This window comes from Sus scrofa, chromosome 1, assembly GCF_054392235.1.
Source record: "Sus scrofa isolate SSC_HxYL_T2T_F1_AM1 chromosome 1, Sscrofa_HxYL_maternal_Yorkshire_Landrace_v2.0, whole genome shotgun sequence".
NCBI classification, from domain to species: domain Eukaryota; kingdom Metazoa; phylum Chordata; class Mammalia; order Artiodactyla; family Suidae; genus Sus; species Sus scrofa.
The window spans coordinates 271,510,596-271,536,036 of NC_139383.1; the positions used below are offsets into that span (position 1 = coordinate 271,510,596).

Sequence of the window (25,441 nt, forward strand, 5' to 3'; positions counted from 1 at the left end):
TCTGGCTTCCTCCCACTCCCTCCCCCTCCCATTGCCACCCCGACACAAACCCCACCACAAACCCGACCCCTACTCCCTGGCTGAGAGCACCATTAAAAAGGGAAGAAAAACAAAAGCCAACAACATAAAAAGGAATCCAGGCCATTCCGACCAGGCTACTTCAACTGACCTCCCAGCAAGGTGCCTCCCTCTGGAGGTCAGTGACCAGCCAGAGCCTGGGTCTCCAGAGCTGAAGCTCACCCACCAGATCACCTTTCAACTCCAGGCAGCGAGAACTAAAAGCAAGGGCCCTGGGGGTCAGCGGCATCGGAGCTGGACTGACCTCCCAATGCTGTCACTTATGAGCTGAGGAATCTTGGGAAAATTATTTAACATCTTTGAGCCACTGTCGGCTCAACTAGAAAATGAGGATAAAAGTCAGCGCCTCACAGGGGCGTTGTGACAACGCAGTGAGCTAAAGCACCTGGCAGAGTCTGACTCTGAGCAGGCAGTGTATACAGGATGATTTTCAAAAGAATCCATTTCTCGCTCAAACCCTCCACATGCAGATCTCTGGGCCATCACCAATTTTTTAATCCTCTTTGAAAGTCTAAAAATTGTTAGACCACTCAACCTAGACATCATAAAAACCATGCACTCTTGCTGCCCAGAGTTCATCTCTGGTAAACAATCTAGCATATGAGATAAGTCAGCCAGCAGCAGCTAAGTGAGGTTAGTAAATGAGGAAGACACTCTGGAATTAGCTTCTGAGTCCAATACTCTCCCCAGCGTGCTCAACTCATCCAGAAAACTGTTACTAGGCAAACAACTACTTACTAACAAACGATACTGGAGCAACGAGAGAAGTTTAAAACTGAACCCTAAACAACACTTGGAGTATAACTACCTTTCAAACTCAACTCGTTTTATACTCTTTTTGGCCTTTGCTCACAAATACACTTTTTTTTGTAAAATTGTAACATAAGTGAATTTGTATAATCCATTGCTTTCCCCAACAGATCTTAAATATTTTCATGTTGCTACAGAATTCACATAATTAGCACTTAAAATGACTGCACTAAATCCCACTGAATTGATTCAGAGTCAATTATTTAACCATTTCTCTCTGGAGCGTTTACAGATTCAGTGTGCTTTTGTGGAAAACCAAAGGGCTTTACAACCAGAAAGACAAGGTTTGCACTTTGCCTTCCAGTTTCTCAGTCACACTAAGCTCAAGGGCACATCATTTAATCTCTCCAAACTCAGCTTCCTCATCTGTGAAACACCTTTGTCACAAGCTTGGTACAACAAGCCAAAGAGATGGCAAATAAAAAATATAATTTCCTTGTTTCTAATTTCTGATAATTATACACAATGTGGAAACACCTTCATGCAGAGAGCTTTTTCATTCCACTGGGTTGTTTCCTTAGAATAAATTCCCCAAAATGGACTACTGGGCTCAAGCGCAATATTATCTTTTTTTTCTTTCAGGGCTGCACCTGCAGCAAATGGAAGTTCCCAGTCTAGGGGTTGAATCAGAGCTGCAGCTGCCAACCTCCACCACAGCCACAGCAACATGGGATAAGTCAGCTGTGTCTGTGACCTACACTATTGTTCATGGCAACGCCAGATCCTTAACCCACTGATCGAGGCCAGGGATTGAACCTACATCTTCATGGACATTAGCTGGGTCTGTCACCACTGAGCCACAATGGGAACTCCAAGAGTAATAGTACCTTTATGACCATCAACTTCTCTTCCCAAATGGCCTTCAGAAAGACTGTAAAAATTGCCACTGCCCAGCCCGCCATCTGGCCATTTCTTTAGAGGGCATGGTGGGGACATGCAGAGGTATGAGGCCTCAGGGCCTTCAGTCCAGCTTGCAGAAGGCCATCCTACCATATGAGTTAACCTCTGCACTTAACATGCAGCAGACGCCCCCACCAGCCAAAGGCCAAACTTGATTCCCAAGGCCCTTGGCACTGCCGGGCCCCCATCTCCTGCAAAGCCAGCACCATAGAGAGTGGCAGTAACATCCACTCCGCCAGCTCCAGACTTATCCTCAACCACTTCCACTGATCTGCACCCCACATGACTCCTGTTCTCCTACCTTGTTCTAAATGCACCTCTGTTCTCTTCCTCGGCCTTCCTTTGCCCTCATCACTGACCGCTCTCTCAGATTCTCTCTCTCAGATTCTGGGGGCCTGATATGCTCCCACCCCGATTACAAGCTCTACCTCCCTCCAGCTACACTATCTCCAGCCACACTGTCTCCAGCTACTTGGTGAACAATAATAGCAGCCGCCAGCCCCATCTACTTAGGGCCTGCGATCCCAGGCACTGTCCTGGAGTATGTATTTAATTCTTACCACCACCCTGGGAGATTAACATTACTTTTCCCATTTCACAGATAAGGCAACCAAAATTCGCAGGTTTCATATCTTATACAGGGTCACGCTTTCATTTTACACACAGGTATTTACTAAGTGTCTGTCTGTCATGTCATGCCAAGAATCATGTTGCTCAGCGGGGTGCTGAGCACTAGGGACAGAGTAGAGGAGACACATGTTAAGCAACCACACCAATAAAATACTAAAATATGTAATTATAAACGGTCAGAAGATCCATGGTGAGAGTTCCCAGATGGCCTAGCAGTTAAGGATCCAGCGTTGTCACTGCTATGGCTCAGGTCACTGCTGCAGCTTAGGTCACTGCTGTGGTGCAGGTTCAATCCCTGGCCCAGGAACTTCTGCATGCCACAGGCGAGGCCAAAAAAAAAAAAAAAAATCCATGGTGGAAAACACTGGGTGCCACAGCAATGCCAGATCCAAGCCTCGTCTGTGACCTACACCATAGCTCACAGCAACACTGGATCCTTAACCCACTGAGCAAGGCCAGGGATCAAACCTGCATCCTCATGGATACTAGTCAGGTTTGTTACCGCTGAACCACAACAGGAACTCCTACAGGAGGTTCTAAAAGTGACCTAAACAAGGTCACAGGTCAGTGACAGGCCCAGACCTAAAACTTGACTCTAGTCATTTCAAAGTACATCTCGTATCCATGTACCACAGAGCTTCTGAAGCTTCAGGGCCATATAAACAGGGCAGGGGTGAAGGTTAGGGGAGCTGTTCTCTGGTAATAAGTAACTCACCACGTAGAGGTTACAGAGCAAATCTGAAGATGCGAACCTCCTAGCCAAACCACAGATAAAACATTAAATTTGACCATCTGACACAACACTGTAAATCGACTATACTTTAATTTTTTTTAAAAAAAACCTGGGGAGTTCCCGTGGTGGCGTAGTGGTTAACGAATCTGACTGGGAACCATGAGGTTGCAGGTTCGATCCCTGCCCTTGCTCAGTGGGTTAACGATCCGGCGTTGCCGTGAGCTGTGGTGTAGGTCGAAGATGGGGCTCGGATCCTGCGCTGCTGTGGCTCTGGCGTAGGCCAGCGGCTATAGCTGCAATTTGACCCCTCGCCTGGGAACCTCCATATGCCGAGGGAGCGGCCCAAGAAAAAGGCAAAAAGACAAAAAAAAAAAAAAAAAAAAAAAAAAACACCTAAAAAGACTAAAAATAAAATAAATTTGGGAGTTCCCATTGTGGCTCAGCAGTAACAAACCCAACTAGTATCCATGAGGACACAGGTTCGATCCCTGGCCTCGATCAGTGGGTTAAGAATCCAGTGTTGCCGTGAGCTGTGGTATAGGTTGCAGACATGGCTTGGATCCCGCATTGCTGTGGCTGTGGTGTAGGCTGGTGGCTACAGCTCCAATTTGACCCCTAGCCTGGGAACTTCCATATGCCACAGGTGCAGCCCTAAAAAGACAAAAAAATTTTTTGACCAACTGCCTCAGCTGAGACCAAGGCTTTTCAACAAAAGGAATAAGGACCTTGATACAAGAACACCAGTGCCTTAGAGTAGGAAGCTTTGGATCAAGAGCAGTAGCATTTACCCCAAGAAAACAACCACATAACTGTACAAAGACACAAACACCAGGATGCTCATCACAGCTTTGTCTGTAACAGTGCAAAATTAAAAAACGATCTGGAATGTCACACAGTAAGAGAAGAGGTAAATTATGGGTCCTTTTAATCCCTTTTAATACAGGTCTTTATGAACCGTAGACAGTTATTAAAACATACGATGCACCTATGTAAACAGAGATGGACAGCTACCTGTGTCACTCTGTCAGGAAGGTTACAGTAAAAGCCAGAATTAAACGTTTCTATAAAGAGAGAAAGACAGCTACCTGGACTGGACGTGCTGAACCAGATTCTGGGTCTCCTCACTTACTCGAAATATTATGAGAGACTCACATTGAGAGAGAGAGACAGAAGGACGGAGGGAAAGGGGGTGGGGAGGGAGACAGAGAGAGAGACAAGGAGACGGGGGCGGGGGAGGAGACAGAGGGAGAGAGGGAGACAGAGCGAGAGAGAGGGGGAGACAGAAGGAAGGAGGAGGGAGGGAAGAGGCTGTGGTCTCCAGAAGAGGTGACGCTGGATGAGCACTGTCCTTTACCAAACACTGCCTCAGCCAGGCCTCCTCCAGTGGGGGAGCTCCCTACGGCATTATCATCCAGCAAGGACCAACGAGACAGGCTCCCACTGAAAATCAAACTGAGTTGCCAACCTCCTCCTGGAAGGCCTTCCGTACAGGCAATGATACCTCAGCAAATGAAGGTATTAGACGGTGGGTCACCAGTTTGAACCCACAAGAAGGCATGTGGTTTTCACCTGTTAGAAGAAGACCTGCACAGCGTGTAAAAGAAGGACCTACTGTGCCAGAGGCCCAGGTTCAAAGCCCAGTTCAGGGCCTGAGTCCTCACGTGGCAAATGAAGGGCCTAGATGAGCCAACTCCGGGGGTTCCTCTAAGCTCCGCAGTTCTTTCTTCCCACAATCCCTGGACCTCGGTCCTCAGCTCAAGCATCGTCCTGTCCCCACACCCCCACACACACAGCCACCAACCCCACTCCCTCCTGGCCATCACCAGCTTGGTTGATCTTTTGAAGCACGATTCCAGGCATTTTCCTCCTCAAATTAAAACCCATCACTGCCTCCCCTTCACCTTTGGGACAAAACTCAAACAAAGCAGTGTAACTAACATGCAAGAACCTGCAGAATCTGACCCCTGCCTGCTCCATGGCCTCACTCTTAGCGCCACGCCTCCAGCCTCCTTCCAGCCAAAGGGAACTTGCACTTCCCCACCCTCAGTGCACCCTGTCCTGCCTCTCTCTACACGTGACATGGTCTTTATGCCTGGGGTGCTCTCCCAGTCCTCTCACCTCGGCTAACCCTGACTTGTCCTGATGACCCAACTCAAGAACACCTCCTCCAGGGAGGTTGCCCTGAGTCCCCCAGGCCAGGTTCAGGTCCCTCCTCTGTGCCCCTCAGCACCTGTACTTAACCTCTATCACTGCACTGTTTTCCTATCCATCTCCCTAACTAGACTAAGTCTCTTTGACAGGGAGACTTACTAGGTCGTAATCTACTGCAAATTCCCTAGGCCCTGGCACAGCCTGGCACAGGGCATAAATTTGAAAATGTCCACTGATAAGCAGGTAAACTCTAAGAAAAACCAAGAGGCCTGTATTTTGCTAGGCCTTAGCTAATAGTCCCTGATGTTCAGATATCCATCATCCAAGACTAGAATAGGAGGAATCATGAGTTTCTCCTTTAAATCAAAAGTATTCTAGTCCCCTCTTTAATATCCACGCTGACTTTAAAATTAGCATTAGATGCCAATAACATTTCCTATAGGCATCCCATCACAGAAATCATGCATTTAGTAACTCAGACCAGATGAAAATTTTCAGTGACTTATAAAGACCTGAAAGGGAGACACTGAGAACAGGGTGGTCATTTCAATTTCAACTGCAGAATTTGCTCTTGAAAATGATACAATAAAAAATATTAATGCCATAAAAACCTTACAGCAGCCAAAGGACCACAGTCACAAAGAAAAAAACATAAATCCTAAAACATACTGGTAGAGATGGCTCTCCCTCTATTTTCAAGAAAATCAGCCTTTGGGTCATCAATAACACATCTGAGCAAGGGAAAGCTGAATCATACAGCAGATCAGGGGGGAAAAAAAAACAACAATAAACATCACAATAAGGACAAATAGGTAACAACAGAATGTACACTGTGCTAGGCACACATGCCTCACATATACTCACTCAATCCTCACAATAGGCCTGTGAAGTAGAAACCATTACCATACCCACTTTAAGACAAAGAAAGTACAGAGAGTTAAGTGACTAGCCCAAGGTCACCCTGCAGAAGTGGGCAAGCAGGCAGTCTGGATCCAGAGGTCCTTAGCAGCACAGACTGCCTCTGAAAACAGCTTTACTACATCACATTCCTTCGGCCTGTATTTCTCCTACCTATAAGAAAGTGGGCTGGAGGAGTTCCCTTGTGGCCAGCGGGCTAAAGATCTGGCATTGTCACTGCTGCGGCTCTGGTTATAGCTGTGGCATAGGTTTGATTAGCCTAGGAACTTCCATATGCCACAGGCTCAGCCAGAGAGAGAGAGAGAGAGAGAGAGAAAGAAGGAAGGAAGGAAAGTTAGTTGGATTTAATTCTAAGATTTCTCCCAGTTCAAAAGGCAGACAAAAAAATGTGAAGCCAAAATTCTAAGATTCTGTTATATTTTTCCATCTAGAAATAAAATTCAAAACTGTGCCGTTCGAAATTTAAATAACTCTGTATCTTATAGAGCTGCTTGAATATTAAAGTAATATGTATGAAGAGCTTAACACTTAAAGTTCCCAGCTCAGAGCCAGAGCTCAATAAACAGTAGCTATTATTACTCTTATGATAAAACAGGAACAACCATTTAATAGTAGAGCACATTTTAATTATACACGATGTAGAATAATCAAATCTCATTTGTTTGAGGCCCCAGACCCCACAGCATAGATCAGGTTGTACAGCTGAAATTATAACTCAAAGCTCAGAAATTACTTGTTTCCATTAGAGATCTGACAAGTCATTTCTTCAATTGGTCACTGGTGGTTTGCAGATAACTATTAGCAGTAATGAGTATCCTAAATTAAATCCAGAGACAGCATCGTTCCATTCGAGAAAGACAAGTGGGGAGAGAGAAACGTGATTGTGGAACGTCCTTCCCTCTGCCTGTCTTCCGTCTTCTCGTCGATAAATATCTCCCCTGTCTGGCAGAGTATGGATTTCACAGGGGTACAAACGAAGAAGGGCCTAATTCTTCCCGTGACAAATGAGCAGGTAACTTGTTAAGGGGAACTGGAATTGGGAAAATAACCTTAGTTTCCTGTTACTTGACAACAAACCCTGTCCACTAACAAATGAAAGACAGGAGACAGTAGGCATCAAAGCCAAGTCCATCACCAGCAATTCATGCTCAGACAGTTCCCGCGCAGTGCTGGGTACAGGCGCTCACATTTCATTCAACAGCAATAAAGACGCAGCCTGCAAAATGCAAGGAGGTGGCACAAAGCAGTGGAAAGAACAACAGCTTTGCGGTCAGTAAAAACCTGTCGCTCAAGTCCTATGCGACTGTAAGCAAGTCTCTCCCAGGCCTAAGATTCCCATCTGTAAAATGGAGCTGAGGATTCAATGGGGATCCTAAAGGACACATCTTACAGTCCAGGAAAGCCCCTGACAAACGCTAGAGCCTCTCAAGTGTGAACATGGTAATATCCTCATGTTCAGGACACCAGAAATACCCGCAAACTCCCCAAAGCTGGAAAGTGCCGATTCCGTCAGAACCCATAACTAGCTGGCGTATACGGGGCCGACCCTGTGGGATTTAACCATTGCAGAGAGTGCCCATGATCCCAGCATCCCTAACTCTGGCGCCATCCAGTGTGGACGCTTCTCGAGAAACCCAGCTCCCTCCTGGGTCTGGCTGGACAGTGGTCACAGATGTGACTTATGAGGGGTGGTCATTTGGTTTCTGCACTTACATTTTCAAAGTCCTTCATGTTCCGTGCTCTGGTGGGAGACACCTTTTCTTCTGACACAGGCGGGAGCACTACAGAAAGGTAAAAACAGACACGGGAAACGTCATGGAACACAAACTGCACAGCATCTCTATCAGGAAAGGAAAACAAAACGACTAGCTTCCACAGTATTTTCTATCTGCTGCGATTTACAGAAAGCCCTAAGCCATCATAGTTCAAATATTTACAAATTACTAGCCAAATGTAACAAAGTAAATGGCCGAACATGAACCCAAAAAACACACGTGGTGGACTTCCCATCATGGCTCAACAGAAACGAATCTGACTAGTATCCAGGAGGATGAAGGTTCGATCCCTGGCCTCGCTCAGTGGGTTAAGGATCCGGCACTGCCGTGAGCTGTGGTGTAGGTCACAGATATGACTCAGATCTGGCATTGCCATGGCTGTGGCGTAGGCTGGCAGCTGCAGCTCTGATTCAACCGCAGCCTGGGAATCTCCGTATGCCATGGTGCGGCCCTAAAAAGACTAAACACACACACACACACACACACACACACACACACACACAAAACAAAACGCATGTGGCAAACAAAGTGTCCTGATATGTACTTCCTTACTGCTCCCCAAGAAACTGCTCTGCTGAGGGTATCATCTTCACGTGTCAGCAATTAAAACTAAGCATGTCTAACTGACTTGACAGCAGGGGTTGGCAAACTTTTTCTTCATGTGCCAGACGATAAATATTTTAGGCTTTGCAGGCCATGCACAAAGCCTCAAATCTGTCACAACCACTCGACACAAAAACAGCCACAGACAATTCAAAAACAAAGAAGTTGTGTTCCAATAAAATTTTATTTTCAAAAGCAGGCAGTGGGTCGGAAACTGCCGACCCCTGCTTTAGAATGATTAAAGGCTTTGCCAATACCCACAGAGGCCTTAATTCAACAGACATTTATTACACCCCAACTCGGGGCCAAGCACCACGCGAGGCGCTGGGAAAGCAAGGGTTGCAAGAGACACCAATCCTGCACCCAAGGGGCTCCCGATCTGGTAGACAAGACAAGCTGTTAACAAAGGGCCTCGGGCTGCACCAGCACTTGGGGCTGGTTGAGGAAACGTGTGCTGAGTGAATGAAGGAACTCGCTCTTCCAACAGGTACGCACTGAGGGCCTGCTCTCTGCGAGGCACCATTCTAGAAACAGAACAGTCTTGAAAGAGGAGACAGACATGAAACCAAACAACAGGCAATTACACAGTATGTTCAAAGGCGAGAAATGCTATGGAGAGAAACACTAATGCTATGGTGAGGAAAGGAAGTATCAATACCCAGGGCAGGGTGAGGACTGCAGCTTTGAATAAGGTGGTTCAGCTGAGGAAGGGCTCACAGCTGGGTGACCGCTGGGCAGGCCTGGAGAAGAACTGGGGGTGGGCCTGACCAGGGTAGGAGCCCAGAGGCCAGTGGACAGGAGAGCAGTAACAAAGGGAAGGGCAGGACAGGGGGTGCATGAGGGGCCGGAAGGCAGACCGTGTGGGCCCTGGGAGGCCCTTCTCAGGATACCCAGGAGCCTCCAGAAGGCACCAAGCTAAGGAGTAACAGGATGGGACTTAGGTTTCCACAGGCTCCCACTGGCTGCCTCGCTGAGAACAAATTAAAAGGTGCTTAAAGAGAAACCAAGAGACCACTTTGGAAAATGCTGGGAGAATCCAGGCCAGGGGCCCTGGCAGCTTCGACCAGGGAGGTGGGTAAGAAGTGGTCTGATGCTGGGTACTTGAAACGAGGTGAAATGAGATACCTAAGGTTCAGAGAGGAAAACGCGCCTAAGACGCCTGGGGAGAGCCAAGAAGGCTGAGGACACAGGTTCGATCCCTGACCTTGCTCATCCGGTGTTGCTGTGAGCTGTGGTGTTGGGCGCAAACACGACGCGAATCTCACATTGCTGTGGCTGTGGTGTAGGCCGGCAGCTATAGCTCCGATTTGATCCCCAGCCTGGGAACTTCCATGTGCCACAGGTGCAGCCTTAAAAAGGAAAAAAAAAAAGGAAGGAAGGAAGGAAGGAGGCAGGCAGGCTCCAGAACCAGGCAGGGCAGACTGTGCAGGGCCCTGTGCACCAGACCAAGGGCAAAGAGGTTTGCCTTCCTGTTTCTCAAACAGGCCTCGGCTTTACCTGTGTTTGTGTCCCCACCTAGGTCCTACTCATTCATTTTTTGGCTTCTTTTTTTTTTAGGGCTGCACCCAAGGCATATGGAGTTCCCCAGGCTAGGGGTCAAATCAGAGCTGTAGCTGCTGGCCTACACCACAGCCACAGCAATGCAAGATCTGAGCCGCATCTGCGACCTACACCACAGCTCGAAGCAGTGCCAGATCCTCAACCCACTGAGCAAGGCCAGGGATCAAACCCGTGTCCTCATGGATGCTATTCGGGTTCATTAACCACTGGGCCGCAACGGGAACTCTGGTCCTACTCTTCAGCCTCAGCTCCAATTCAGCCTCTTGGGAAACCCCTGCCTGCCCGCCCCACTTCCTTCACCCTCTCACCCTCACTCACCTCCCCTTTCACTTCCTCACTAGTAACACTGATCATATGAGCTATCCTGGTAACTCTTTGTTTAACTGTCTGCCTTCCAGGCTTGATCATAACCATGGTCAAGGTTGAATCCCAGTGCTGAGCCCTGATCCTGGCACGGAGCAGATGTAAATAAAAGTTTAATTAAGGAGCAAGCCGATCACTCTTCTGCTCCTAACTGCCCGTCGGCAGGAAGAAGAGAAACCAGAACTGCCGGATTTTGTGTTTAAAGTAAAAGTTGACGGGTTCAAAAGGAAAACCTGAAGGTGGTCTATAAGTGAGACTATTCTCCAGAAATAAACCTTGTGAAACATACATTATTCTAGAAACTTCTTCCTGGAGTTGCCTCTGTGACACAGTGGGTTAAGGATCCAGCATTGCTATAGCTGTGGCGTAGGTTGCAGCTGCAGCTCCAATTTGATCCCTGTCTCTGGAACTTCCACATGCTATGGGTGTGGCCAAAAAAATATAAAAAATAAAAACTTCTTCCTTCTGCATATAATATCATCACTTTGGAGAAGGAAAAAAAAACCACACAAGTCAAAACATCTCTAAGATATTTCAACAAGGCAAATTATTAACACTTCCCACAGATACTTATGACAGCATCCTTTTTTTTTTTTTTTTTCAGAAGGTATGAAGCACGCTTAGCAAAAACCAAACTGCAAAACAGAAAGTCTCCTCATAATCCAGCTTCAACACAGCAGACTGCTTATTTACTCAGCGCCGGCTCCTGTGGTCTAACCAACTATTTGTCTCCAAAGGGCAGGCCCGTGTAGGAATGCTGGGCCTCAGCCGGCAAGTGGAATCCAGCAGCCTGCCAGGAAGGTCTTGGCACCCTCAAGTTTGGACAGCAGCCCTCCAGGGCCTCCAGCCACTCGGCAGCAGAAACCAGCAGATCCTCTGTACCTGCCCGAGTCACCAACTCAACATCCGGCCCCTACCTGGATCGACAAACACCGGCTGAGCCCCTACAAGCTTGGTAACGAGAAATAAAACTCATGAAATATGGCCTAAAAGACGTGAATTCCTCCAGCCCAGTGTTTACTAAAGGAGGTCAAGGGCAGGTCAACACGTACATAAATCACTGAGCACATCCTGGGAGCACCAAGCCCTTAAAGCTCTGACCAAGCTCAAGGCCTCAAGGCCCTCCTGGCCTATCATCTACTTCCCTTGGTCTTACTCAGCAGAATGCCTGGCTGTGTGCACTTACCGCCATTTCCCAAACCAACAGCCGGGCTGGTGCCATCCAGGTCATCTGGTAAACTGGGAACCAGGGCACTAGGAGAGAACATGTGTGATGAGAGGAGTCAGAGTTTGAACAGCAGAGACTATCAGCCTTCCTGGACTGCATAGGACGGTCACCAGGCCACGGCCAGCAAGGGACACTGCCCCTGAGAGGCATGCAGTGCAGGGGTTAAGAACTTGGGCCTTGGGGCTGAGTTCTCATGCTAACACCTAAGAGCTGAGTAAGGTGGGTCAGTCATTCAGTCATTCATCAAGTGTACTCTGTGCCACAGATGTGCTAGGCGCAGAGGCACCATGCCAAATATAAGCTTCTGAGTGTCACTTTCTTAATCCCTTACATGGGGGACACCACCCTCCACCTGTAAAGATCAAATGAGTTATTAGATCATAAGTGCTCAATAAATGGCCTCTATTGTTTTTGCCATTACTATTATTATCAATATCAATATGCCAATCACAACCAAAAATTAAGCTTCTAAGAATCCCGCACCAATTCAGATGCTTTAAGAATAGCAAACAAAAATGCAAAATTTGGGAGTTCCCATCGTGGCTCAGTGGTTAACAAATCCAACTAGGAACCATAAGGTTGGGGGTTGGATCTCTGGCCTCGCTCAGTGGGTTAAGGATCTGGCATTGCCGTGAGCTGTGGTGTAGGTCAAAGATGCCGCATAGATTCCACATTGCTGTGGTTGTGGCGTAGGCCGGCGGCTACAGCTCCGATTAGAGCCCTAGCCTGGAAACCTCCTTATGCTGCAGGTATGGCCCTAGAAAAGACAAAAAGACAAAAAAAAAAAAAAAAAAAAAAAAAAAAGTAAAATTCACTGATCCAAGAAGTTTTACGGGTTGGACTATAAAGATAGGTTTAGTGAGAATTTAGAGACATGGACAGAAAACTAAACCATCACAGGAGGTGTGGTGCAACACAAAACTCCCTTCCCAGGAGTCTGCCACATACCTCTCCCAGCCTTACTTCCTTCATCTGTAAAAGGAGAATGGCAGCTACTTCATAGAGTAATTGGCAATTAAACAAGACACCAAGTAACCAGCAAGTACCTGGCATTATTGTGAGACTCCATAAATGGGAGCAAAATACACTCGTCACCTTGAAACATACAATACTCTAGAACTTACCAAAGATTTGCCATCCTGAGAACTGCCCGATTCCCTGAGGGTCCGTGCAGTTTTTCAAAGGAAGGCGCTAAGGCCCAGATAATTTCAGTGGCCAAGCCAGAGTCTCACAGCAGTTAAGTAGAGAACCAAGTCCAGGATCCAAGCCTTTAATGTCTAACCCCCAATAACACTTCCCATTCCCAAGCTGTAAACCAGGAGGTGACAGAAGCTCAGCTGGACTTCTTGGCAATTTGCCCTTTCCATTCCTCTAAATGTTAATCCCTTCTGCTCCGAGGACAACTTTGCAGTGGGAACAGTCCTTCAGGATCAGAACCAGGCAAAAAAACTGGATATCATAAAATTCCAACATTAGGAAGTTCCCACCATGGCTCAGCGGAAATGAATCTGACTAGCATCCATGAGGACACAGATTCAATCCCTGGCCTCGCTCAATGGGTTAAGGATCCGGTGTCTCCATGAGCCATGATATAGACTGCAGACATGGCTCGGATCTGGTGTTGCAGTGGCTGTGGTGTAGGCCAGCAGCTACAGCTCCTATTAGACCCCTAGCCAGGGAACCTCCATATGCCCTAAAAAGACAAAAAATAAAATAAAATTCCAACATCAAGAAAATGATTATATAAAATGTGTCTGCTCTGAGGATAACTAAAAATAAATAAATAAATAAATAAAAACCACTTAAGTAGAATATGTCCTCAATTGCGAAAAAAAAAAACCCTGTACACTAAAGTCACCTCAAATCCTTCTTGGAAACTAGGTGGGCTACAAATATATATAATAAGACAAATGAAATATTAAAACTTATACTTCAAAGGGAAATGAAAGATATTTTCCTTTTTAATTTTCTACAATTCTCAATTTCTTCCACTAAGTATCACGACAAGGACAAACTCCATTTTCTAAACTGAATTTTAAAAATATTTAAATTGAGGGAGCTCCTGTTGTGACTCAGCATTAACAAACCCAACTAGTATCCAATGAGGGCCGGGGTTCGAAACCAGGCCTCACTCAGTGGGTCATGGATCCGGTGTTGCTGTGAGCAGTGGTGTAGGTGAGACACGGCTCAGATCTGGCATTGCTGTGGCTGTGGTACAGGCTGGCAGCTGCAGCTCCAATTCGACTCCTAGCCCAAGAACTTCCACATGCCACAGGTGTGGCCCTAAAAAGCAAAAAAAAATTAAAATCAAGTTCAACCAGCACCCTTTGCAGATGCTGGCCCAGTGGCCCAAATCACACACCAGGTTACCGGTCAAGCTTAGCCTACAGTCTGTTCTCTACACTGCCAAGTCTGTGGTTCTCTCCACCACAGCCATTAACGTCCTACCGATTGGAGGAAATGGCCTGTCAATTACTCACGCCAAGATCACAGTGGAAAACCACGTGGCAGGTAAAGCCAAAGAATTTAGTCTTAGACAAGTTTCCAACAGGCAAAGAGTGAAGTTTGAAAAATGATATTTGACGCCAAAACTCTTAGAATAAACCACAGTTTAATGCAGAAATTCCAGCCTAGTTCCCGCCAAATTTCCACTTGGGCTTTACATGCCCACTTTTTTTTTTTTTTTTTTTTGCTTTTTTAGGGCCGCACCCGCGGCATATGGAGGTTCCCAGGCTAGGGGTAAAATTGGACCTGCAGCCACTGGCCTACACCACAGCCAGAGCAACTCAGGATCTGAGCCATATCCTCAAACTACCCTGCAGCTCACAGCAACTCGGATCCTATAACACACTGAGCAAAGCCAGGGAATGAACCTGCGTCCTCATGGATATTAGTCAGGTTCTTAACCCACCGAGCCCCAATGGAAACTCCTGTTATATATTCTTAATGAGAGAAACATGTATGTAAATACAAAACAGACAAGCTTAAAGTTTCCTTGATTATTCCTCACTCCCATCTTGGTCTCTTTTTAAGAGGTACCTGCTCTTGTCAGCAAAACATTCCAGATCTTTCTCTCTGTATGTAACTGTAGATATGATTCTGCAGCATCTTTTCCTCCTTAACATGTCCTAAAGATGCTTTCATAGCAGTATAAATAGATCGACCTCAGTGTTTGTAACTCCTACAAAGCTTTCTACAGCAGCATTTTTCTTTTTTTTTCTTTTCAGGGCAACATCCGAGACACATGGAGGTTCCCAGGCTAGGGGTCCAATCGGAGCTACAGCTGCTGGCCTACACCGCAGCCACACAGGATCCTTAACCCACTGAGTGAGGCCAGGGATCAAACACAACCTCATGGTTCCTAGTCAGATTCATTTCCTCTTCACCTCCATGGGAACCCCAAAAGCAGTGTTTTTCAATCTTTATTGACCCCCAGCTCCTCGAAGGAAATATGTTAACCTTCATTCTTGAAATCTTTCAATTCTATTCTATTTTTTCTTATTCTAGTTGCAACCTACTAAATTGAATTTCATGAGTTGCCATTGGGTCACGGTCTGAAAAATACTTGCAAAAGGATGTGTATTTACCAGATCCCTTGATGGTAATTCAATTTGTTTCCAAGTTGTTCCTTTTACAAATAATGCTGGATCTCCTTACACAGGTCTCACTGTGAGCATGCCTAAGGAATTCCCTAGATAGACAGATAATAAGAAGTAGAATTGCTCGGTCTAAACACATTCATATTTTTTGAATGGGCAAAGGATTTGAAAATATACAAATGGCTAATAAACACATGAAAAAATGTTTAACATCATTAGTCATTACAGAAACGCAAATCAGTATCACAATGAGATACCATGTCACATCCCCAAGGATGGCTATAATCAAAGACAGGCAATAAAAGGTACTGACAAGGCAATGGAGAAATAAGAACCCTCATACACTGCTGCTAAGAGTGTAAAATGATGCAGCTACTTTGGAAAAGAGCTGGGCAGTTCCTCAAAATGTTAAACACACAGAATTACCATAGAACCCAGCAACTCTACTCCCAGAGAAATGAAAATTTATGTCCACACCAAAACTTGTACACAAATAAATGTTTATAGCAACATTATTCACAACAGCCGAAACAGCAGGAACCCAGATGTCATCTACCAATGAATGAATAAACAAATGTGGGACGTGTATATAACAAACACTATTCAGCCACAGAAAGGAATGAAGTACTAATATATGCTACAACATAGATGTACCTCACCAAAGACCACATACTATAAAATCCCATCTATATGAAATGTCCAGAATAGGCAAATCTATAGACAACAAGGGGGACTGTAGTTGCTGAGGGCTGAGGGCAAGTAGCAGGAGGAGGAACAGGGAGTGCTGTAGATTGAATGTTTGTGTGCCTCTGGAATTCATACAATGAAACCCCATCTCCACCCCCAAGGGATGGTACTAGGAAGTGGGTAATTAAGATCAGATGAGGTCAGGAGGGTGGCGTGCTCCTAATGGAATTAGTGCCCTTAAGGGTTACCAGGTACCTGGCTTCCTCTCTCTGCTCTCCATCAAATGAAGAAACAATGAGAGGCAGGCAATTTGCAACCAGGAAGAGAGTCCTCACCAGAACCTGACCGTGCTGGCACCCTCATCTCTGACCTCCAGCCTCCAGAACTGTAAGAAATAAATTCCTGTTGTCTATAATCACCCAGTCTACAGGGTTTTTTGTTACAGTGGCCCAAGCTAAGACAAGGAGTGACTGCTAACGTTAATGAGCACAGGGTTTCTTTTTTGGATAATCAAAATGTTCTCAAATTAAATTATGGTGATGGTTGTACAACTATGAAAATATACTTAAAAAATCACTGAATAGTATATTTTAAATGGGTGAAATTTATATTTTGTAAATCTGTTATAAAAAAAAACCCACAAGGCATATTTTTAATACCAAACTGTGTTCCAAGATGACTGTACTAGCTGACACTCCGTTGTGCACTTTTTCACATGTAATTACAAAGCAGCACTTCACTACTAGATCTGGAGCCTATACTCATGGCGTTTATCTTTTCAAACAGAGATTGAACAAAATTGATAAATTCAACAAATATGTGTTGAGCCTCTAGCATGTGCCAGAAACGGTTCTAGGTCTAAAGATCCAGTGGGAAAGAAGCCAGACGTGCTCCCTGCCCTCACTGAACTCACACTGGCAACAGGGAGCACCTACTCAAACTTCAGAGCCTAGGAGGACCCCTAGTCCAAGGTCGGCCTTGGATTAAGCTTTCAAGCCGTCACCAGAAATTTCATTCCACCATCCTCTTTTTGGACCCCCTGCTACAAAATCCACAAAGGCACTCTTTGCCTGAGAAGGTGCAAAGTGGGTACAAACTTATAGGAAACATTTTTCTTTGGTCTGCCCCTGACCAGACAGCACACAATTAATGGCCATGTGCTAGAGGAACCCACAGATGAACATGCCTGGGCCAGCCCTGAGGAAGCTCACAAGGAGAGGCAGAATTCTGGGCATGGAAACAAAGGGGTGAACCCAGGGCTGTGGGCACGGAGGACTTTGTCCGGGAAACAGTACAACATGGTAACAGTAAAACAAAAAGAGCTAGCGTTTAACATACTCCCCAGTCGGTGTTAGACATTTAATATACACATCCTTGCTCCATCCACAGTCACTCAATAAAACAGGTATTATCACTGAAGAGAACCGAGGATTAGAAGGGTTAGGGAAATTACTCAAGCAATCCAGCGAGGGACCAGTGGTTGCAGGATTCAGACGCAGGCGTACAAAGCCCAGGTTCTTTCAACACCATCAGGTGGGACCTAACGAAGGGCCTTAGGTTGGAGGAGGTTCCAGGGGCCTGGATCTGGGCCTCAATCTCACCAGGCTGGAGCGCTCTGGGGCACCCACAGGGGATCAGGTTTGGAGAGAATGACACACACTGACCTAATTCAACAAAAGTCCAAGGACAAATGCAACTGCAGTTTAGTCTCTAAAACTGGGGCTTGGAAATTAACGAGCAGAAGAGTGCTCATATCAGCATGAAAGAAATTTTATCCCAGGGATTTTTCTCTTCCACTATGACAACCCGATAAAAAAGCTGTCTCTCTCAGGACATTTCTGCCACTCTTTAAGGGCCAGTTCATGTACCAGCCACTCCATAATATGCTCCCAGAATCCTCTCAGAACTGATTCAGAGAACTAGCTGGAAGGCAGGACAGGATGCTGAGAGCCAGGCTTTGGAATCTATAGGCCTAGCTCAACCGTTCACTTCAGCTCTCTGAACCTCAGTGTCCTCACCTGTAAAGGGGAATAAAACTGTCACCTCACCAGATCACGGTTTACTCAGCGATTTAACATAGAGATACTGAGCCCCTACTATGAGCCAGATACCAACCAGGCTTGGAACTCAGGTTACAAAGATAGTCAAAACACAGCCCCTGCTCTCACATAGGTCATTGTCTAATCTGGCAGACAAACAAGTTAGCAGTGTTACCTGCAGTAGCCAATACTGCGCTACCAGCCACATGGACCTATAGAGCACCTGAAAAGTGGTTAATCCAATTGAGAAGGGCTATAAGCACAAAACACCTACTGGGCTTCAAAGACTTAGCAAGATAAAAAGGAATGTAAAATATCTCATTAATAAGTTTTTGTTTCCAAGTTAGAATGATAATATACGGAAACAGTGTGTTAAATAAAACATGTTGTTAACATTAATGTCACCAGTTTCTTTTTACCTTTTTAATGTGGCTATGAGAAAATTTTAAACTAAATACATGGCTCAGGTTATATTCTGATTGGACAGTACTAGTCAATCAAATCCAGTGATGTCAACAGGGCTGTGTTGGGCGAGTGAGGGCGGGGCTAGAGGAGTAGAGAGGACCCAGGTGGGCGTGGGGGGATGTCAGTGAAGGTCTCCTGGCAGTGACATCTAAATTGAGACCTGAAAAATAATAAGGCAAAGGGAAGGAGGGAGGGCAATCCAGGCCACAGAACAGCAAGTGGGCACAGACTCAGCAGTGGGAAACGAACAAGGCAGAGTATTCATAACAGTCTGGCAGCCAAAAAGTGAAGAGCTTGGGGAGCAGACAGGGAAGGGAGAGGGAGGACAGGAGAGGTTAGTGACGTAGATGGGGATAGATTAAAAAGGACCTCAGAAGGACTTCCCATTGTGGCTCAGTGGTAGCGAAATGACTGGTATCCATAAGGACATAGGTTTGATCCTTGGCCCTGTTCAGTGGGTTAAAGATCTGGTGTTGCCATGAGCCGTGGTGTAGGTCACAGATGAGGCTCAGATCTGGCGTTGCTGTGGCTGTGGTGTAGTCCGGCAGCTGCAGCTCCAATTCGACCCTAACCTGGGAACTTCCATATGCCGCAGGTGCAGCCCTAAAAAAAATAAAAAATAAAAAAAAAAAAGAAGGACCTGCAAAGCTAGATTAAAGCGCTTCCTCCCGAGGGCAGTGAGGAGCCAAGGAGGGTCGGATGCAGGAGTAAGAAATCAGTTACCAGGAGTGTATGCAGCACCTGGGTCCTGCAACAGCAGGGAGAGGAGGGAAGGGAGAATATCTGATGCTCTGCTGAGCTTCTGCTCTGAAGGAAAAGCTGGGTGAAACCCTCTTAACTCACCCATTTTACACTTGAGGAAAACTGAGACTCACAAGTAAGTGACTCGCCCAAGGTGAGTCTCCTTGCCTCACCTTAATGGCAAGGAGAAGCATTAAACACATAAAGCAGCAAATATAATCATCAGATTTGGAGTTTAAAAAAAGCTTTCAGGAGTTCCCTGATGGCTCAGCAAGTTAAGGATCCAGTATTGTCACTGCTGTGGCATGGGTTCAATCCCTGGCCTGGGAACTTCCATAGGCTTCCCTCCGCATCACTCCCCCCCACCCCCACCCCCGCCACCCTGCAAAAAGAGCTTTCAAGCTGTGGTATAAAGGGCTATCAGTGGGGTGAAGGAAATCAGGACAATCCAGGTGAAAGGTGGTACCCCAATATATTGGGCCAGTGGCAGGAAGATGAAGAGAAAGGAACATGACCTCAGAGCCCACTTAGCAGGAGCCACAAAGAAACTTGCTCTGTGCGTGATACACAGTAGGTTCTCCATAAACAAAGTAACCATTTGTCCAGGTTTGCCCAAGATAAGACCTGTTTATGCCAGCTTCCCAGGCATAAACATTCATTGTGCCCATTTCACTGTTAGAAGCATCCAGATCTACACAACACAGAACATGTCACCCTTTCAATTTGTCTCTGTTTACTAAAAGCAGCAGCCTGTCCCTAGCAGAGCTGGATAAACACAGATTCTCAGTTAGGCATCTCCTCCGGGTCCTTCTACCAACTCCTCAACCAGGAGCCCAGGACCACCAAAGGGCCCCAACCCTGGAGCAGGTAGCAGTGCTGGGTTCTGTCAGGCCTCTCTACCAGGAAAGACCCCTGCCCCACCAGCAATGTGGATACCCACTGCCTCTTGGGACAGGCCCACTGGGAGGCCACACTCAGGTATTATTCCTCAATTTGTATTACTGTCAATAATGATGATGATGATGACAATGACAAAAGAACCTTTTTTTTTTTTTTTTTTTTTTTTTTGCCTTTTTGCCATTTCTTGGGCCGCTCCCACGGCACATGGAGCTTCCCAGGCTAGGGGTCCAATCGGAGCTGTAGCCACCAGCCTATGCCAGAGCCACAGCAATGCAGGATCCGAGCCGCATCTGTGACCTACACCACAGCTCACGGCAACGCCGGATCTTTTAACCCACTGAGCAAGGTCAGGGATTGAACCCACAACCTCATGGTTCCTAAGTCGGATTCGCTAACCACTGAGCTACAACGGTAACTCCAAGAACTATTTTTTAAGCCCTGATTTTGTGCCAGGCACTACACTTGCCAAGCAAATTGCTGGGTGAGCATCTTCTCTTTTAATCTTCACCCCAGCTCTGTTGGATGGCTATCACTACCAGCAGCATTTTAGAGATGGCAAAGTAGGTGAAGCCACTTCACAAAGGTCATACACAGTTAGTTTAAAGAGCTGGATTTTAATTCAGTTCTTTTTCACTCCAACCAAGGTTCATAACCACTGCACTCCATACCAGAGTCTTGGTGGCCACTAGGTGACCCCGACAAACAAATTCTGGACAGACCAACTACACTTCCCATAACGAACGCAATACCCCAAATCAGAAAGAACCATCAAATACCCTCAAGGTCCCCGCCCCTCAACCAACCCCACTAATGACACACTCCAAGAGGTCCCCCATCTCCTGCTCTTTGAAAGAACGCCGTATCTGCCCCCCACCTCCTCTTCAAAGTATGTTCCGAAATACGAGATGTGGGCGTGGGGCAGGTGGGGACCTCCAAGAACCGACACTCAGTATCAGTGGGCGGGGCCCCAAAGAGATCCTCTCCTCAAAAAATCCATCCCACACAATGCCCATGTCCGGAACCCTCCAACACCCTCTTCCTCAAGAACATGCCCCAAGTCTCAGACGGCGCGAACCCCATCAAGTGGAACCCCGCCCGACTGCCGAGAACCCCCAAAGCCCGGGCCGCACCTGCAGCCGCTGAGCGTCCCATGGAGGGTGACGTCCTCTTCCAAAACCGAGTCCATCACGGACACAAAGGAGGTGGTGGCGTTGGTGTCTGGCGGCGGCGCCACTGATTCCCCCCGCAGTAGCTACCAGCCCGGCTCCCCAGGTCCCCGCCCCCTCCAACCTAGCTCTTGTTAGGACTCTGGCGGCGCCGCTGGAATTCAAACCGCAGCTGCCGCCATGTTTCCCGGCGCTTCTTCCTACGGAAAAGAGGCGGGGTGACCGAGGCGCGCGCGGTGAAGCCGACCGGCGGGGGCCCGAGGCCGGGCAGGGAAGAGCGGGCTGCCGCCATCTTAACTAAGGGCAGAGGGTCTGCACTCAGGCCAGCAAGACTAAAGGAAAGAGAGTTCGGTAACCATTTTTAGTGAGGGCGCTCGGGCCGAGACCAGGGCAAGCGCCATCTTTGTTGAGGGCTGAACAGTTCTTGGGCCGTTAATTTGAGCGGGAGATGGGAATCCAGTCTCTCAGGAACCCTCGGAGTTCCTAAATAGGTGCATATTTTTCTAGAGTAATGTCGCCGAACCTTAGGGTCTGGGCATTCCAAAGGCTTCCACCTTGACATGAAACAGATAATTGGGCACTGCCTCGCTTTAAAAAATCCTACCTGCAGAATCCCAACTCAAGCAGTAATTTGCACACTTAGTTTGAAACAAATGAGCTCATCCCTATAAGCCTAGTGGTCTGGGATACTCCCTCTCCAGTGTCTCACCTAGGGGTCCTTTATCACCTTTAGGGCTCAAATGCACTGAAGGTCAGTAAACTGAGGCCCACGGAGAGGAAAGACTAGGTCAAGCACCGTAAATCTGTCAACTAAGCCAGATCTGCAGCTCCTGCTAACCATATCCGAGCTCTCTGCATAACCCTGCCTGCCTTTCTTAAAGCACTTAGCAATCACCAAACACATTGATAATTTTGGCAGAGCTTGGCTAACAAAATCAGCTTTCCTCTCTTCATCTCAGTGTTGCTACCTTCTGCTGCGACCATCAGGAGACTCCTGGATGGAAAGTACTTGAAAAGATGGGAGAAGTGCCTTTCTCTGTAATTATGTAGGTGACTTCCCTCAGCCTCAGTTTCCTCATTCTTTCCAAAAGAGGCCTTCTTTAATCCTCTAATCTATATCAAGCCCTTTCTTGCATTCCTAGCTGTCTATATTCTTTCTTTATGGCACTCACCACGTCCTGTAATTCTATCCTTCCGTGTATAACTTTTTTAATGTCTTCCTTTTGGAGTAGACTGGAAGCTCCAGGAGAGCGGAGACTGTGTTCTGAGTTATTCACAGCTGTATCCGCAACACCTAGCACTGGGTCTGCCACCCAGCAGGTGTTTAAACATATGTGTTGAGTGAATGATTCAATCAGTATGGAAAATGGAGCTAACACCTATCCTGTTAGTTTTTTTTTTTTTATTGAAGTGTAACTGATTTACAATGTTTTGTTAGTTTCCGTTTTATGGCAAAGTGACTCGGTATATATATATATAAATAATTTTATATATATATAATTATTTTTCATACTTTTTTCTACTATGGTTTCTCACAGAATATTGACTATAGTTCTCTGTGCGCTACAGTAGGATCTTGTTGTTTATCCAGTTTATATATAATAGTTTGTATCTTATCCTGCAAGGTTTTTGTGACAATGTGGAGATGACCTGAGATACCTTTAGCAGCTCAGTGAAAGGTAATCCCTTCTCCCCCCTAATGCGCACACACACACACACACACACACACACACACACACACAGCTTTAGTGAAGGCTACAAAGCACTGGGTCCTGCACCTGTCCCTCTTCTTTCCCCAGATCTTCAACCAATCCCAGAATCAGCAATAAAGTAACAGCCTGAAAGAGCAGTCAGGAACCAGCCGGCACACCGGAAAGGGGCAGTCTGAGTCCCTGGAATCAACAATCTTTGCCAGTGTTAAGTTCAACCGTTGAGATGAGTGTGTCCAAAATCAGGAAAGCTGGTGTGTCAGGAATCCCGCCCTGGTTCTGCCACCGACTCTCTGTGACCTTTCGCTCCTCTTCTCTGGGCCTCAGTCTCTAGGTCTGTGAAATAAGAGAGTTGGACTGGATAGATGTCTCAGGACCTTACGGCTCTGGAGGAGATTTCTTTGTGTTGATTTCAAAGCTACTAACACACCTCTCCTGGTGAGGGAGGCAGGGTTCTAAATCATCACATCCCAAGTGAAAGAACTAACTTTCATGCAACAGATAAAAGCTCCTGAGAATTGGAATTCCCGTCGTGGCACAATGGTTAACAAATCCAACTAGGAACCATGAGGTTGCAGGTTTGATCCATGGCCTTGCTCAGTGGGTTAAGGATCTGGCGCTGCCGTGAGCTGTGGTGTAGGTCGCAGACGTAGCTCACATCCCACATTGCTATGGCTGTGGTGTAGGCCAGCAGCTACAGCTCCTATTCGACCCCTAGCCTTGGGAAACTCCACATGCCACGGGTGTGGCCCTAGGAAAGGCAAAAAGATTTAAAAAAAAAAAAAAAAAGCTCCTGAGAATGGATTCAAAGAAGAGGATGTGCACTTTTTGATCTTTCTTATGTGACCCCTGTGCCAGCATATCACAGGCACCGCCGCACCTAACCCTCACTGCAACCCTCAGGATACGTGCTATTGTTAATCTCTGTTTCACTTACAGGTGGGGAGGCTGAGGCTGAAAGACGTAAAAATAACTCTCCCTGCTGGTAAGTTACAGATCTGGAATTTGAGCCCATGTCCCTCTGAATCTCAAAGACCTAATTATTTCAGGAAGCCTATCTTCTCTATTTGTTTGTTTCTCTCCACTTTAGAATTTAGGATTAAGAGATGAGGTCTGCATTCAGACAACAGTATTTCAGGAATGTGTTCACCAGACTCTACTCCTTGAGCAAATATTTCAAGGTGTGACCACCAGATGAATCTGAATGTGGGCAATACGATTTTAGGACTGTAAGTCTGGGTGCCAGGATTCTGACTCTGGGAAGTCCTCTTGGGACCTGGAGTCCTTTCCCCTTGCTCTTCCTCAGTTTCCCACGTGTGAAATGGGACAGAAAAAGCTGAGGTCTCACAGTTACATTAGATACTTTGGGAACTAAAAAGAGGAAAAAGCCAGGAAGGAGATCTTATGATTAATCCATTGCCCATTCAGCAAATGGCCATGTTCCTGCCTCGTGTGCTAAACCTTTTAGTGAATCTGAAAACTGAAAATAGAATCAATTGCACAAAAGATGGGCTATTTGGGAAGTTGTTTTTCCTGTTTTCATGGTCAGAGACGAAGCCCTTTGCCCCGTATCTGTCTCACCATGGCCTTTCTTTCTGCCAAGCCTGGAGGTGACGTCACTACCACCAGCTGTTTGGGCTATCTGGCGCCATCTCCTTGACTACAGCCACCCAGCCACAAAGCTGGCATTATTATTTCCTTGGTCAAGGTCATATCAAATGGCTGGGAGGAAGTAGTTACAGCCAGATGTTTCTCATTAGGGTAGAACCCTCAAGACACAGGAGCTGCCGTTACTAACAGCAAGAATAACTTTTTGTAGCATCAATACATTCACATTGCTTTGCACTATTTCTTTCTTTTTTTTTCTTTTCTTTTTTTTTTTTTTTTTGTCTTTTTGCCATTTCTAGGGCCGCTCCCGTGGCATATGGAGATTCCCAGCCTAGGGGTCCAATCGGATCTGTAGCCTCCGGCCTACGCCAGAGCCACAGCAACGCGGGATCCGAGCCGCGTCTGCAACCTACACCACAGCTCACAGCAACGCCGGATCGTTAACCCACTGAGCAACGGCAGGGATTGAACCTGCAACCTCATGGTTCCTAGTCGGATTCGTTAACCACTGCGCCACGATGGGAACTCCTGCACTATTTCTTTTTATCCTTACAACGCTGTGAAGTAGATTGGGAAGACTCAGGAAGGAGTTAGGACACGAAGACTCTGGGAGAAGAAGAGATTTGCCAAAGGTCACACTTCCTTTCTCTGCCTCTCTCTCTTAGCTTTTCGTTTAGAAATAATTTCCAGCTTAGAAAGAAGTTGAAAAAGAGTGCAAAGATTTCCCAGTATAAGCTTCATCCAGCTTCCTAAAATATTAGCACAATTTCACTTATTT

At 46.5% G+C, this 25,441-nt stretch overlaps 1 protein-coding gene and 1 long non-coding RNA gene across 14 annotated transcripts in view; one reads left to right on the top strand and one right to left on the bottom strand.

Annotated features, from left to right (window-relative positions):
* CDK5RAP2 (CDK5 regulatory subunit associated protein 2) overlaps window positions 1–21,546 on the bottom strand; it is a 183,032-nt gene extending 161,486 nt beyond the window's left edge. For 7 of the 13 annotated variants that reach the window (XR_014826137.1, XR_014826135.1, XR_014826138.1 and 4 more), the window contains exons 1-3: window positions 21,311–21,546; window positions 11,708–11,775; window positions 7,934–8,001 (exon numbers count right to left, since the gene is read on the bottom strand). Coding sequence is in view for 7 of the 13 variants with exons in the window: in XM_084994127.1 (XP_084850253.1) it covers window positions 7,934–8,001; window positions 11,708–11,775; window positions 21,311–21,366 (192 nt within the window). In the remaining 6 variants the exon portion in view is untranslated. Of the gene's footprint in view, window positions 1–169; window positions 276–4,652; window positions 5,087–7,933; window positions 8,002–11,707; window positions 11,776–21,310 lie in introns of those variants that run through there. The other 6 variants (XM_084994140.1, XM_084994137.1, XM_084994116.1 and 3 more) reach the window with 4 other exon arrangements.
* Window positions 14,421–19,131, top strand: LOC146407181 (uncharacterized). Its single transcript, XR_014826144.1, has 2 exons — window positions 14,421–19,033; window positions 19,080–19,131. It is a non-coding gene; the product is annotated as an uncharacterized LOC146407181 (long non-coding RNA).
* Window positions 21,547–25,441: the final 3,895 nt, after the last annotated feature.